Below are 14,850 nucleotides of genomic sequence, written 5' to 3' on the forward strand. Positions count from 1 at the left end.
CCCCTAGAATTATAGGCAGAATATTGTACATATTTGTATAAGAATAAAATACCTTTCTGCCTGCTTCGCCATGACTACATGACTGACCACTTTGTACATTCTCATGGTACCAAAACATACTGAAGATCCAAGAAGTGGCCCAAAATGATCATATCAGCTATTCAGGTGCAAAAAAACGCCAAAAACTTTCCTGACAAAAGTGTGAGTGTCATTACATCATGCAGTCACCATCAGAACACATCTAACAGCACAGCATTAGTGTTCCAAAGTATGCAACACAATGCCCCTCGTAACCACGTCACACTTACTGTGGAGATTACTGTGAGATTACAATCTCATACTGGAGAAAAGCAGGTGCAGGATATGGAGCTGTTACTGAAATCTGCGACTAGAGGTGTCGCTGTTCAGTGAATGTTGACGTGAGGATGCAGCTGACGCTCGTGACCGAGCTTTCGCATGGTATAAAATCAGGCATGAGAAACAAAATGAAAACGTGTACAGAATAACGCACAGAGCCATTCATTGTTTCACTTGTTAGATTTTTCACATTGGTCAAATATTGACTTCAGCATAAAAACAGACATTTTAAACCATTAACTGCCATTTAGCTGATTAGAGAATGTAAAACGTCACAGTATATTATAAAATATTGGGACTTCATTGATCTCTTGCTTTTCGTGTTGGATCGTGACTCGTCCCCTCGTAAATAACTTTATTCTTAATTCCATCCTGAATCATCTTCTGCTGTACCCGCAGTCTGGCATTGTTATACCGACAGTAGAACCTAAAACGAATAAAGGCAATATGTAAGGCATCAATATAGTTATTTAGTATTACTAAATAATAACAATTACTTAAAGCTTGCTTGAATGAATAAAAAAAAAAAGCTTGGTTTTTGATTGGTTTAGATTAGCTAGCTAGTTACCTAGCATTAGAATTTGCACACAGAAATATCTGTAATATTGCTTCGATATACAGTACACTGATCAGCCATAACATTAAAACTTCTGACAGGTCATGTTAATAACACTGATGTGGTGGGCAGCAATCGAACAAATAAAACTTTTACATGGACCGCATTGTGAAGTCTAGACGACTGGGACAGAGCATGTCCAGAAACTTGTTCTGGGATGGTCTGAGGAACATGACAAAAAGTCCAAGTTGTTGACTTGACCTTCGAATTCTTCAGATCTTGAGCGTATTGACCATTTGTGGGATTTGCTGGCCAAACAAGTCAGATTCATGGAGTTGGATTCATGGATCTACTGTTAATGTATTGATGCCAGATACAACAGTACACCTTCAGAGGCCTTGTGGGGTCCCCAGGCCTCAACAAGTCAGAGCTCTTGTTTTTTGGTGGCACAAGGAGGACCAACACAATACTAGATAATAAAAAAAAAAAAAAAAAAAATATATGTATATATATATATATATATATATATATATATATATATATATATATATAAACAAAAATACAGGAAGTATAAAGCCATTTCAGATTCAAACAAGGTAACACTTTAAAAAGATAAGCTCTAAAAGTTTACAATAAATTATTTTTTTATCATTTTTTTAAGAATGCTTTTAGCATTCTATTTCTCCTGATATTCATATGGAAAAAAAAAGTTCTGTATTAGTCTTTATCCTAAGCGAATTCTAACTGTAGTTGCTAATCTATTAAAGCACGTTAAATACATACAAACCTGTACACAGTAGACGGCAAAACTAAAACAAAGCGAATTACATGATCATAGTGTTCATTTAAACTTACAATAATCTTTGCTGTGAAGATTATTTCACCGTAACCATTTTCTTTACCGTAGAGAACCGAGTTCAATATATCCACTTATATTCATACAAGAAAAGATTCTCTTTAAATGTGGGATTACGCACCAGGAAGCCATTGTTGTGATCATGAATCCAGCCATGCCTGCATGGAATGAGCGCTTCACTCTGCCTGATGGAGGAAGGAGACCAAAACCCTTCTGTTAAAAAATATCCTAAACTTCTCTGTCGCTCTACTGCTTCTCTGTCGCTCTACTGCTTCTCTGTCGCTCTACTGCTTCTCTGTCGCTCTACTGCTTCTCTGACGCTCTACTGCTTCTCTGTCGCTCTACTGCTTCTCTGTCGCTCTACAGGTGCCTACTGCTTACTTGTGTAACTGATTCATGTTGCGATCATGTTTACGATTAATGGATATATTTTATGTAATTGCAAATCCTTATTTGTAAGAGTGCATGCTTCATAGTTCTACCTTATTTTGTTGTAGCTGTGTATGTGTGTGTTTCTTGTCAGTCTGTCTTTTTGTAGCACTTCTAACAAGAGATATTTCACAAAGCACTGCCACAAAAATCAGGACGGTTTAGATTAAGATTCGTAATGTTACGGAAAAACACACAGAGACGGCATGATATAGATCTGGATTCTTACTGGACTTAATCCTCTTCTGTAACACAAGATAGTGGAGTTAACAGTTATATAAATAACCGTTGTTGGAAAGAGCAAATAGAACAACATACTTGTTCACTATGAGCATATTGTGAATGTCAGTTTACAGAAAATTGTCTTAACGGTTACATGCTTAGATTGTATTCCAAGTGAATTAAGGAAATTAAACCTTCAATGAACAGAGTAGATGATGTTGGTAACTGTGAGACTTACTGGTTGCCAAAAAGTGCACTAATCCTGCAACAGCTGATCCTCCTGCACCATGGAGAATAGCTTCTCTTGCACAAGGAGTTTTCTCAACATCCAGTATCCCTAAAAGTTTTACTCCCTGTGGAGAAGAAAACAGTGATATAATAATAATAATAATAATAATAATAATAATAATAATAATAATAAACATAGATGGAACTTGGACAAACAAAACAAAAACTCTGTACAGGTTCACAGAAGCTGAAATTACAATTCCACATTATGTTAATTGTCAAATATTCAATTCAATTCAATTCAAGTTTATTTGTATAGCGCTTTTTACAATGGACATTGTCTCAAAGCAGCTTTACAGAACATAACCATAGGACAGGAGATAAACATAAGGATATATATATATTTATATATATAGTTCACAGTGTGTGTATGTATATGTATTTATCCCATATGAGCAAGTCTGAGGTGAAATATGACCTGTAGCTTCCACTAACACATGTAACGCTATTCTTGTATCAATTATTTCCTGCATTTTCACATACAAACATTCTGATCAGAGTTCCTCCAGTTAGAGCAGCCACAACTACAATATAATATTAATCCACACATAACAGCTCGTTTACACAAAACTCAACACCAAAATACTAACCTGATTCTTACTGCCTGGCTCCTGCTCTGCCATTCTTATACTAATGATACGATTTTATAACCATTCTACGACTAAATTGCTGGGTTCGATTATTTTATAACAACGTGACTGACATTGGCAGCCAACTGCAATGTTGTGATCCGTCAATAAATGTTCCTGACGGGAACGTAGACTGAAATCGTTAGTTCCGGTCTCCGTCCAGTAGTAGTCTTTAATACTACAGATATTCATATTCTTATTATATCGTTATTCAAAATGAGAAAAGCATATTTTCTCAGAAATAAAAACAAGATCTAATTTTCCTAGTCCTTAGTCGTTTGTGTTTCTGTATTTGTATTGTATTGTATTTGTATTGTATTGTGTTTGTATTGTATTGTATTGTGTTGTATTGTGTTGTATTGTGTTTGTATTGTATTGTATTGTATTGTACTGTGTTGTATTGTGTTTGTATTGTATTGTATTGTATTGTATTGTGTTTGCATTGTATTGTATTGTGTTTGTATTGTATTTGTATTGTATTGTATTGTATTGTGTTTGTAATGTATTGTATTGTATTGTGTTGTATTGTGTTTGTATTGTATTGTATTGTATTGTATTGTGTTTGTATTGTATTGTATTGTATTGTATTGTGTTTGTATTGTATTGTATTGTATTGTGTTTGTATTGTATTGTATTTGTATTGTATTGTATTGTGTTTGTATTGTATTGTATTGTGTTTGTATTGTATTGTATTGTGTTTGTATTGTATTGTGTTTGTATTGTATTGTATTGTGTTTGTATTGTATTGTGTTTGTATTGTATTGTATTGTGTTTGTATTGTATTGTGTTTGTATTGTATTGTATTGTGTTTGTATTGTATTGTGTTTGTATTGTATTGTATTGTGTTTGTATTGTATTGTATTGTGTTTGTATTTTATTGTATTGTGTTTGTATTGTATTGTATTGTATTGTGTTTGTATTGTATTGTATTGTATTGTGTTTGTATTGTATTGTATTGTATTGTGTTTGTATTGTATTGTATTTGTATTGTATTGTATTGTGTTTGTATTGTATTGTATTGTGTTTGTATTGTATTGTGTTTGTATTGTATTGTATTGTGTTTGTATTGTATTGTGTTTGTATTGTATTGTATTGTGTTTGTATTGTATTGTATTGTGTTTGTATTTTATTGTATTGTGTTTGTATTGTATTGTATTGTATTTGTATTTGTATTTGTATTTGTATTGTATTGTATTGTATTGTGTTTGTATTGTATTGTATTGTATTTGTATTTGTATTTGTATTTGTATTGTATTGTATTGTATTTGTATTTGTATTGTATTGTATTGTATTGTATTGTATTGTATTGTGTTTGTATTGTATTGTGTTTGTATTGTATTGTATTGTATTGTGTTTGTATTTTATTGTATTGTATTGTATTGTATTTGTATTTGTATTGTATTGTGTTTGTATTGTATTGTATTGTATTGTGTTTGTATTGTATTGTATTGTATTTGTATTGTATTTTTAATGTATTGTATTGTGTTTGTATTGTGTTGTATTGTATTGTGTTTGTATTGTGTTTGTATTGTGTTTGTATTGTATTGTATTGTATTTGTATTGTTATTGATGTAGAGCCAGATGTCCATATACCGAACCTTAACCTGTTCAACCCTAGGCCTGTTTTTGAGCCTCTTGCTTGAAAACGACATGCTCAATTTCATTAAAACGAGTATTTTTAATGGTGTATTTGAAGAAGTTGGTACTTAGAACAAAGTGTATATATTACCAGGTCAGAGTAAGAGAAGATGAAATGCAGCAAAAAGATTTAGGTTCTGTGAGTTGTGACCGATTGCTTGTGTCAGTTTTGTTGCGTGCACAACGTTTACACATTTTCTGTCTTGTTATTTGTGTCTTGTTTAGGAGAAAATGGTCTTTGTAATCTTATAGCTGAGGTTCTTCTCGACCTACTGGTATTCTGCATGTGTAGATACATTCAGGCTTTGTATGATTAATAAAGGATGTATAATTTCTGTCCTGGCTCAGACTGGCTAGAATGGAAGGGGTTATGGTCCAATCATGCAGGCTATATCCATGTTTCCAGGTGAAAGATACAAACTAAAGTCACAAAATATGTGTCCTTGATTGTATCACTGCAGCAACAAGAAAAAGTACCTTCATTTCATTATGAGGATCTCAGTACTATAGCATTATGAACCTAACTGCTAAGCAAACACAGCCCCGAATGAAAGAAAAGTATCCAAATAGGAAGATTATTAATCCTTTTGGCTGGAGCAGATCGAAGGCAAGATGAACTGCAGGTTTCTAATGTCATGGTGTACCCTTGAAAAAGTAGCCGTAATTATGTCAGAGCACTTAGCTGTAATTTATTTGAGATTAGTGTGATAAGGCTGTGGTTTAATTCTGTGCACTACTGTATATAAACGTGTGAAACTCTTGCAGGGACAGACAGCAGCCTGCTGAGCGATCTGTGAAAACTCTTAAGTAGGAATCGTAGTGTGATTTGATTTTATTTAATGTATAACTATTACATAGAAAATTACATAAAATTGCTGAATTGTAGTCTGAAATTGAACTCATTTGCACTGGCTCATTGACTGCTTGATTATTTCATGTTTACTTGATGAACTTAGTGGTTAATTGCATTGTATTTTTTTTTTTATTATTATTTATTACAGGATGTCCATGCCAGCCTTCTCCTTTCTTCTCCTATATTTCTTGATCAACGTCTTCTCCACTGCTCATGGCTACCAGCTGCCACATTGTGAACCTGTTAATGAGACCGTTTCTGTAGAGAAAGATGGCTGCCCCAAATGCCTTGTGTTTCAAACCTCCATCTGCAGTGGACACTGCTTCACCAAGGTGAATATATTCCTTTTTTTTATTATTTTTTTTATTTTAATTGATTTTATGTACACCCATTGTTATTACAAAAGTTGCATGGATGATATCGTATAACCATTTCCCAATTTTTTGTTGGCTTGTTTAATGCAAAATTGTATATATCTATAGCATATGATTGCAGATATCATTTGTGAATGGAAAATCGTTCCAATGAATGCTTTCTACAGGAACCCGTGTACAAGAGCCCGTTCTCTTCCATCTATCAGCATGTGTGCACCTACAGAGATGTCCGCTATGAAACGGTTCGCCTGCCGGATTGTCGACCGGGTGTGGATCCCCACATCACATATCCTGTCGCGTTAAGCTGCGAGTGCAGCCTGTGCACCATGGACACCTCGGACTGTACCATCGAGAGCCTGAAACCAGATTTCTGTATGACCCAGAGAGAGTTTATCCTGGACTACTGAACTTCAGAGTCAGACCTTGTTGTGTGAACTACTTGCAAAATACAATATGAATTAAGAATTATTTGTTTGACGAAGAATTTTCATTTTTTCTTTTCTTGTATGAATGGGTGTGTGTGTTGGATGTGTTGGGGTGTCCTCTGCCTTGTGCCCTGAGTCTCCTGGGATAGTCTCCAGGTTATGTGTAGGATAAACGCTACGGAAAATGAATGCATGAAGAGGATATTATTTACAATCAGTAACAAAAGAAGGTAAAATAAGTGACAGAAAACCACAGAGTTCATAAGTGCTGTGCTCTTATTTTAAACACACCGTTTTAAATCCATGACATGCATTCTTTAATATAATTGAATCCTGCATGCTAGTATGACTGTGAATGAAATTTTGTCATTATGCATTATTAAAACAACAAAAAGAGAAATTTGTTTTGGCTTATTTACATTTTTTTGGTCATTATCTATTGAAACTATAAAAACCAAGTTGACAATCTACACATCTAAACGTATGTAAATGTAATAAATTCTTAAGCTTTTGGGCTTGTAACATGAGCCAACAGAGCCCCTACTATACCTACTACTAAACCTAGACCGAGCACTTGACCTGCTACTACACACTTACAGTGTATGGTATGTTCACATTTAAGGAATATGGCAGAAGTCTTTATCTAAAGCAACTTGAAGGCTTCAAATCACATGTTCGTTGTAGTTCACTAGCTCAGGGACTAAGAGTGGCATCAGTAAAATCCTGCTGGTGAGGTTAGTATATTTCTATCCTGCCACCACTTGACCCATTGTAAGTGGTGTGTTTTTTGGTTAAGACACATTAGAGTCTCATCACCTCAAGATGGCAGAAGAGACTAACAAGGTGAAATAGGGCTGCAATAATATTCCTGTCCTGGAGGATAAATCCAGCCAGTTTTGTTCAAAAATGACAAATTACATTTCCTACATACTGAACAAGTAAAGATTGTATACTACATGCTCTTATTGGAATACAGTGTAACAGTAGATTCAGTGTGTAACAATTAGTTTATTAGTTTACTTACTCACATTGCAGTCTACATAAGTAAAGGCAAGGCTCTCAAGTTTTGAAGACAGGCAAGCGTGACATCTCCAACTCCCCAACACCCTCACCACCACCACCACAACAAACACCCCCCCCCCAATAAATAAATAACTAAATAAATAATAAAAAATAATAATAATGGGGGGGGGGCACGGTGGCTTAGTGGTTAGCACGTTCGCCTCACACCTCCAGGGTTGGGGGTTCGATTCCCGCCTCCGCCTTGTGTGTGTGGAGTTTGCATGTTCTCCCCGTTCCTCGGGGGTTTCCTCCGGGTACTCCGGTTTCCTCCCCCGGTCCAAAGACATGCATGGTAGGTTGATTGGCATCTCTGGAAAATTGTCCGTAGTGTGTGATTGTGTGAGTGAATGAGAGTGTGTGTGTGCCCTGCGATGGGTTGGCACTCCGTCCAGGGTGTATCCTGCCTTGATGCCCGATGACGCCTGAGATAGGCACAGGCTCCCCGTGACCCGAGGTAGTTCAGATAAGCGGTAGAAGATGAGTGAGTGAGAATAATAATGGGGGAGTTGTTGTGTTTGGTAAGGATCACTGACCGCAGTTTAACCAAATACAAAGTAATTGTTTAATTTCCATTTATTAATTTGTGTGTATGTGTATGTGTGTGTGTGTGTGTGTGTGTGTGTGTGAGAGAGAGAGAGAGAGAGAGAGAGATTATTTATTGTTTATTGTAAGTGTTTGTTGCCTTTTTGGACTCATTTGTATCATTTGTAATGTTGCTCCCATTTAAAACAGTTCGGCGTTGTGAGTGAGGCATGTCCGCTAAGAACACGGTATAGTATGTGTGTTTGCTTTAAACCATTCCAGTGTATGGCTTGTATATGGCATGGGTCAAAATCACAGTATGATGGAGGAATGCTTTTAAGCGGTGCCCTCTCAAATACCCTTGTTTCATGATGACCTCATTGGATGGTTTGAGACTGGCTTGTCATTGTGCTCAAATACATGATGATGTCTGGAAACTTTCAAAGCATTTAGTCTAAACCCTTGCCAATAAGAATTCCCTGAATTCATGAAATTTCAAGAGTTCATGAGGTGTGAACACTTTCCCAGTAGAGGTGGTCTGTATCTTGTCAGCAGTAGGTGGCCCAGGGAGCTCACGTTCATTGGCTGAGGTCTTACAGGAAAAGAATGAGCAGTTTTAGCTTTGCTCTGTCCTTGAATATATGGCTTTTTTAACAGTAAGCAAAAACTTTATAAGCAGAAAGGTTGAGGGGAAATTTGTCATTAAACTAAACCTTGTGTTTTAGAACAAATTGTACTCAACAAATTACAAACCATGTCCTCTTTCCCTCTGAAATAAAGAAGAAATTACACAGCATGAGGGAAAACCAATTTCTAGCTGTATTTGACAGTGTTGTATTTGTCACTGTGACTTTGAAGAAGTTTTAGTCATACTAATAACATTAATTCAAACTGACCTGGAAGTAGTACAAATCTTCCAAAAGATGATATTATGTTCCCAAGCAACTTAAATTGTTTCTGACTTATTCAAAAATCTTCAGCTCAAGTCCACATCATATATTAAACAGCACATCGGTTTAATATTACTTTAGAGCCTTTATAGTGGAAACAAAAAAGCTATATGCTGTGATAAAAGAAGCCTATATTTAGAGTGCATTAGTTACTAATATGGGTGTATGTCCTTTGATGTGCTTTATTTCAAGGCTCCAAGCGTGGCACTCAAAGCGTATGTTCGTATTTTGAGCTTCCTGTGGAGGATACTCCTGGCACTGACTGTAAAAGAGAGAACGGATGAATCACTTTTGGGAGGTAATGTAGGAGACTGGGAGCTAATCTTAGGTGTGTGGGTGGAACCTGGAACTGGAGGTGAGGAAAAAAAAATCTATAAGTAAGCAGTTCTATACGTAAGCAGATCATATTTAGATAATATGCAAGTCTGTGAGATGGCAGTAGCCTTTTGTGAATTTGTATGTTAAAAAATGTGATAATTTAAATGTTTTATTCTACAATACTTTAAAATCATAGGCACAAACATTCTGGACACATTATATTTAAATGAATAAACTAATCTCTTAATCCTTGTCAAGTTACATTAACAATGAACTAAAAGTCATACAAGAGGTTCATTCATTAAGGTATTTTCTTAAAAGCCCAATCATTGAGAGCTCTGAGATTTGAACTCAGACACCAGAACAAGCATTTAATGCTGTTTTTGTGCCTGCCACAAACTTTGCACACACTGTATACTATAGGAACATCTGTCATGGTATTTTTGTTCATCCAGATCTGTAAAGTGCAGGCTTAGTCAACTCCCATGTGTAGGCTGGGTTATTCTACCCTACTTTCCATTAAAACAAAAAAAGTGGGGTTTGTAAAGCGTAAATGGAGAGAGTTTGGAAAAATCCACCACTGTCACAATGTAGGTTATTATGTTTCTTTTACATTTACGGCATCTGGCAGATGCTCTTATACAGAGCGACTTACATTTTTATACAACTGAGCAATTAAGGGTTAAGGGCCTTGTTCAGGACCAGACCCAGCTGTGGCAGCTTGGTGGACCTGGGATTCAAACTCACCATCTTCTAATTGATAGTCCAACACCTTTAACAGTTTGCTCCCACATCCTTCTCCAAAATTTGAATAGAATGAGTTTAATCCAAACCTCTATAACTCAAATACAAGCCAGCCTATAAATATTTAGGCAAAATGGCATGAAAATCAGCATGGCTGTGAATTGTTGCAGGTAAAACATAGCTAAGCACAACCATGCTGATATCCAGTATAACCCTGAACAATACAAAACAAAAGAGTTCTATATACAAGAAATTAATATTGAGTTATTAATATGTCCAAATGTTCTGCTTATTTTTCCTCTGCTATTTGTCCATTCCCATTAGAAATACGTCCTGGGAAAATTGTCCTTTCTTCTGTTTCATATTTACTTGAAGAACTTTCATATTTTAAGTCAAAAGATATAGTTCATTTATTGAAAATAATTGTTACTGCTAATGTGTTGTTGAATATAAATGCTGTAAGTCTCTAATAAATAGCCAGAATTGTATAGTATTTAACTGATGAGCTTAACAAATTAAGCCATCTGTCCTGTGGGAGTCCAGGAAATGTATCATACTGTACAATTACAGCAAAATCGTTTGGTCAGCTGTGTATTATTCATCCCTGGCTAGGACCAAAACATAATGTGTTCAAATTAGAAGAGAGTTTTACAACAAAATGTTTTACAACAAAAATGTGTGTATGAACAGAAAATTTGCCGTTGTTTGCTAAATCCTTGCACGGTAGAGCCTCTCTGTTGACTTTAGGAAGACTGTCTGAGTTGAAGAATATCTTTGTTTATTCCCATTGGTGTAGGAACTCAGTGTTGTTTTGGCCCTCATTAGTGAGGTGCTAACAGTAAGCTAGCAGCGGTGAGGGAGTGTGAGGCGGTTGTGTGAGCACAATGTGTGCATATGACGTGCTTGAGGAACATATGTACAAAAATTGTGATTAATTATAACCCGAAGCCATGGAGAGCTTGAGAAGAATATGCACCCATGGCTTTTAGAGTCCCAAATCATAAGCGAAGAGAAGTAAATGTAAACAGATTAAGAAGTTGAGTTTTTGTGTGGGTCATTTATGAGCCTTCTCCTGTTGCAGCTATGTAAAATATTCATGGTCTTGTATAAGACAGGTGTTACAGTTGTGTGTGTATGTGTATGTATATGTGTGTGTATGTACAGTATGTGTGTGTGCATGTGTGAATGTGTGTGTATGTATGTGTGTGTGCGTGTGTATGGGTGTATGCGTGTATGTATATGTGTGTGTGTATGTATGTGTGTAACTAAGTGTGTAAGTGTATGTGTGTGTGTCTGTGTGTGTATGTGAGTGTGTAAGTGTATGTGTGTGTCTGTGTGTGTATGTGAGTGTGTAAGTGTATGTGTGTGTGTCTGTGTGTGTATGTGTCCTCCTTATTATTTATTTTCTTTGCCACGCTCTTGCGTCATCGTACAATCAGCTGCACGCGCAGGTTCGCGCGCGCCCGAGATTATAAAAGCGCAGCCACGCTGACTGCGCGAGCGAAAGTGACACACAAGCACAAACGCTCCTGTTGCTGCTTGAACGTGAGACAACAACTGAAAACATTTTTTTCTAAGTACCGCGGTGCCCAGGTGTGGGCCGACAAATCGCTTACCATTGTGTGGGAAGAGGTTGTAGTGGAGCAGACACACGAAAGTCCAGCGCGTGCCACTTTACTGCCATGCTGCATCACCTGGATACACATTTTTTATCCCTTCACCCTTTTTAATGAATTGAAATTCAATTAGTTCATGTGCAACATCTCTGGAACACATTATGGATTAAAGACGGACACCAACCGAGCTCTAAGGACCACGTATTATTATAAATACAGAGATATTTATACACAAACATTTTTTTCTGCACGCGCACCGTCCAAAATCTCATTCAGCATCTCAGTGCGATGCTAAAGCAGTAAAGGACGACATCCGAGCGCAGATGACTTTCATGCAACATTTGGATTACGTTTGCGTTTGCTGAAAGAGCAGAAAATAAAAAAAAAAAGAACGGAAAGAAAATAAGAAGACCATGAAGATGTCTCCTCCAGACCGAAGAAAAAACGTGCGCGAGCTCGCGCTGGAGATCGGAATCCGGATGATGCTGTTCGGAGTTTTCGTGTAAGTCGTGTAGTGCTTTAACACACACACGCGCGCGCGCGCACACATAAAAAAAAACAACTATTTGAAAATATCACTGAATCTTTTCGTTTGCACAAGATCTGTGATTCAAAACTATATTTTATGTACAACTGGATCAGCCAGAGCTTTTTAAATTTCAGGAATGTAGTGATTTTTGTCAGCAGAGACAAGAAGCCTTGCATGATGCACATATTAACCAACCACAGTGATAGCACAGTGGAAAGAAAAAGAAAACCTAAAGCCATGTCACAAGTGTTTTTCAGTGTAACGTTTTGAATTTTTGCATTTGTGCATAGGTTTATCAACAAGCCACGTGGGGGTTGGGGGGGTGATGTGTGTTTTTGTGTGTGTGTGTGTGTGTACGTATGTGTGTGTGTACGTATGTGTGTTTTTGTGTGTGTACGTATGTGTGTGTGTGTGTGTGTTTTATATATATATATATTTATATATATATATATATATATATATATATATATATATATATATATATATATATATATATTTATAGAGTGTGAAATAACATAAGCCACATTAACAGGGCCGAGTCTACGGTAAACAATTGACAGCCAGAATGTTTTCTGGAATGACATTGTGAATAATACACACCGTATGATTCATATATGAATGTGAACTATTGAGATGAATGAGCAGCTACATGGTCGGATGAATACCTGTAGTGTGTCCGATCTCATTTCACAGCGTTCGTTTGTGCCCCTCTTGGCTCATGTAATACCTCCATAAGTTCAAATTAAGCATGAAGCAGTCTGTAATAGGCTAGTAATGCATTTCTCTGAAAGGTCTACACCGAAAGAACGGCCTTGCGAAATAGAAAACGCATACAGAGGGATATCTGAAATATTCCCCTCCGTTTATTAGTTAAGGTTCTGATACAGTACTAACTTTTGAATATTGCAACAACATGAATTCAATGTGCCTGATGACTAGCGATAAAAGCATCACCCCTTTTTTTGTGTGTGTCCATTACAGGAGTGATTCATTCGTTCATTTATCTTCAGAAGCTGCTTTATTATGATCAGGGTCACCAGTGGATCCAGAGTCTGTCCTTTCAGCACTGTGCATGAGGCAGGGATACACTTTGAGCGATACATTAGTCCATCAGCGGACAATAATTTACACTATTTAGTTGCCATGCCAACTATTAGCATGCTTTGGGGATGGAAGAGAACATGGGGAATTCAGGATTTGGATCAGGGAGCTGTGAGATGGCAACACTACTCATTAGTAGTACCAAATTTATGTGGTTGCCAAAGTTTTCATATCTGATTGCACTTGCTTTCTCAGGATTGCACCGTCTTGCACTGTTCACATGTGCACACATTCACGTTATGTAATACTGTGTAGTTTATTTAGTTGTGTTGTCTTTTGTAGCTCTTGTCACTGTCACCATGGTCCTGGAGGAACAGTGTTTCAAATTCAAGTGACAACAACATAAAGGCTTCTTGACTTGAGATGTTATACTTTTCAAGACCAGCTGTATTACAGGGTCACATCTGCCATCAGATACAACCAGAAAACACTTCACAAATACAAAAAAGGCTCAATTTGATCCCTGCAGCCTCTTTTTTGAATGTTCTTAACTGCTAACGCTTTTAATTTGTGTCCCCACACGATGAAAGCTGCATTACTTTTCATTACTCAATCATCCTCCATGAGAAACACTCAGCTCTTGAAGGAGAAAACACAAAACCAGCCCTCTTCACATGAGGACTTCCACTTCTTTACATGCACACAAAATCTAATCCCATTTTTAATTTAAACTAATGCCTCACCCACAAGCGCCAATGCAGTGAACCTTGAATTCGAGCTAGATCACGAGAAGTGGAAAAAAACGCTCACATTAGCTTGCAACAGGTGACCAATTTTTCTTATGCGAGTAATGGGGGGTTATTTGGGCCGGCGCTTCTGGGTAAATCGACGCATAACAAATCAAATTAAGATTTCACTTTTATTAAACTCTCTTATGACTTAGTGACTCAAGCAAATAATTAGTTTCAAATTAAATTAATTGGACCAGCGATGGATGTGCTGCTGTCTGTCCACTGTCCACTTTCCTGACACGTCTTTTGGCAAACAAACAAACAATAAAACGGATGAAAAATGTTCTGTTTTATAAAACTTTACTTCATAACTAGTGGCACTTTAACTGCAAATGATAAGCGTGATGAGATTAACTGGATTGTGAGAGATGTGAGAGAAACGCTTGATAAAAACAGATATATTGAGAATTGAAACCATGAACAACAAGCAAATGATTGACTATTAGATATAATTAGCTTAAACAAAACAGCTAGTTAGTTCAAGGTTTTTCTTTTTTTTTTCTTTTTGGTTTCTTCATGCGTGCATGTAGTCAACATCAGTACTGGAAATAAGATACTTAACAGAGCTTAGCAAAACTCTTGTAATTTACTCCTGAAATAAGATTTTCTTTACAGAGCATGTGATTGAATCTTTGTTTTGTTCCATAAGC

At 36.5% G+C, this 14,850-nt stretch overlaps 3 protein-coding genes across 3 annotated transcripts in view; 2 read left to right on the plus strand and 1 right to left on the minus strand.

Annotated features, from left to right (window-relative positions):
- Positions 1-522: 522 nt before the first annotated feature.
- LOC132847032 (cytochrome c oxidase assembly protein COX20, mitochondrial) lies at positions 523-3,464 on the minus strand. Its single transcript, XM_060871907.1, has 4 exons — positions 3,299-3,464; positions 2,659-2,773; positions 1,891-1,954; positions 523-784 (listed from the first exon to the last, which is right to left on the minus strand). The coding sequence occupies exons 1-4, from the start codon at positions 3,329-3,331 to the stop codon at positions 658-660; spliced, it is 339 nt and encodes a 112-aa protein (XP_060727890.1). The 5' UTR covers positions 3,332-3,464; the 3' UTR covers positions 523-657.
- A 2,273-nt stretch (positions 3,465-5,737) lies between these two features.
- lhb (luteinizing hormone subunit beta) lies at positions 5,738-6,703 on the plus strand. The gene is made up of 3 exons (XM_060871906.1): positions 5,738-5,782; positions 5,977-6,160; positions 6,370-6,703. The coding sequence occupies exons 2-3, from the start codon at positions 5,978-5,980 to the stop codon at positions 6,607-6,609; spliced, it is 423 nt and encodes a 140-aa protein (XP_060727889.1). The 5' UTR covers positions 5,738-5,782; position 5,977; the 3' UTR covers positions 6,610-6,703.
- Positions 6,704-11,765: 5,062 nt separating this feature from the next.
- The window catches only part of plpp4 (phospholipid phosphatase 4), an 83,429-nt gene continuing 80,344 nt past the window's right edge, over positions 11,766-14,850 (plus strand). Inside the window, exon 1 of the mRNA XM_060871905.1 lies at positions 11,766-12,341. Coding sequence (XP_060727888.1) covers positions 12,253-12,341 — 89 coding nt within the window. The 5' untranslated portion in view covers positions 11,766-12,252. The remainder of the gene's footprint in view (positions 12,342-14,850) is intronic.

The sequence above is a fragment of the Tachysurus vachellii genome, chromosome 6 (assembly GCF_030014155.1).
Source record: "Tachysurus vachellii isolate PV-2020 chromosome 6, HZAU_Pvac_v1, whole genome shotgun sequence".
Lineage (NCBI taxonomy): Eukaryota > Metazoa > Chordata > Actinopteri > Siluriformes > Bagridae > Tachysurus > Tachysurus vachellii.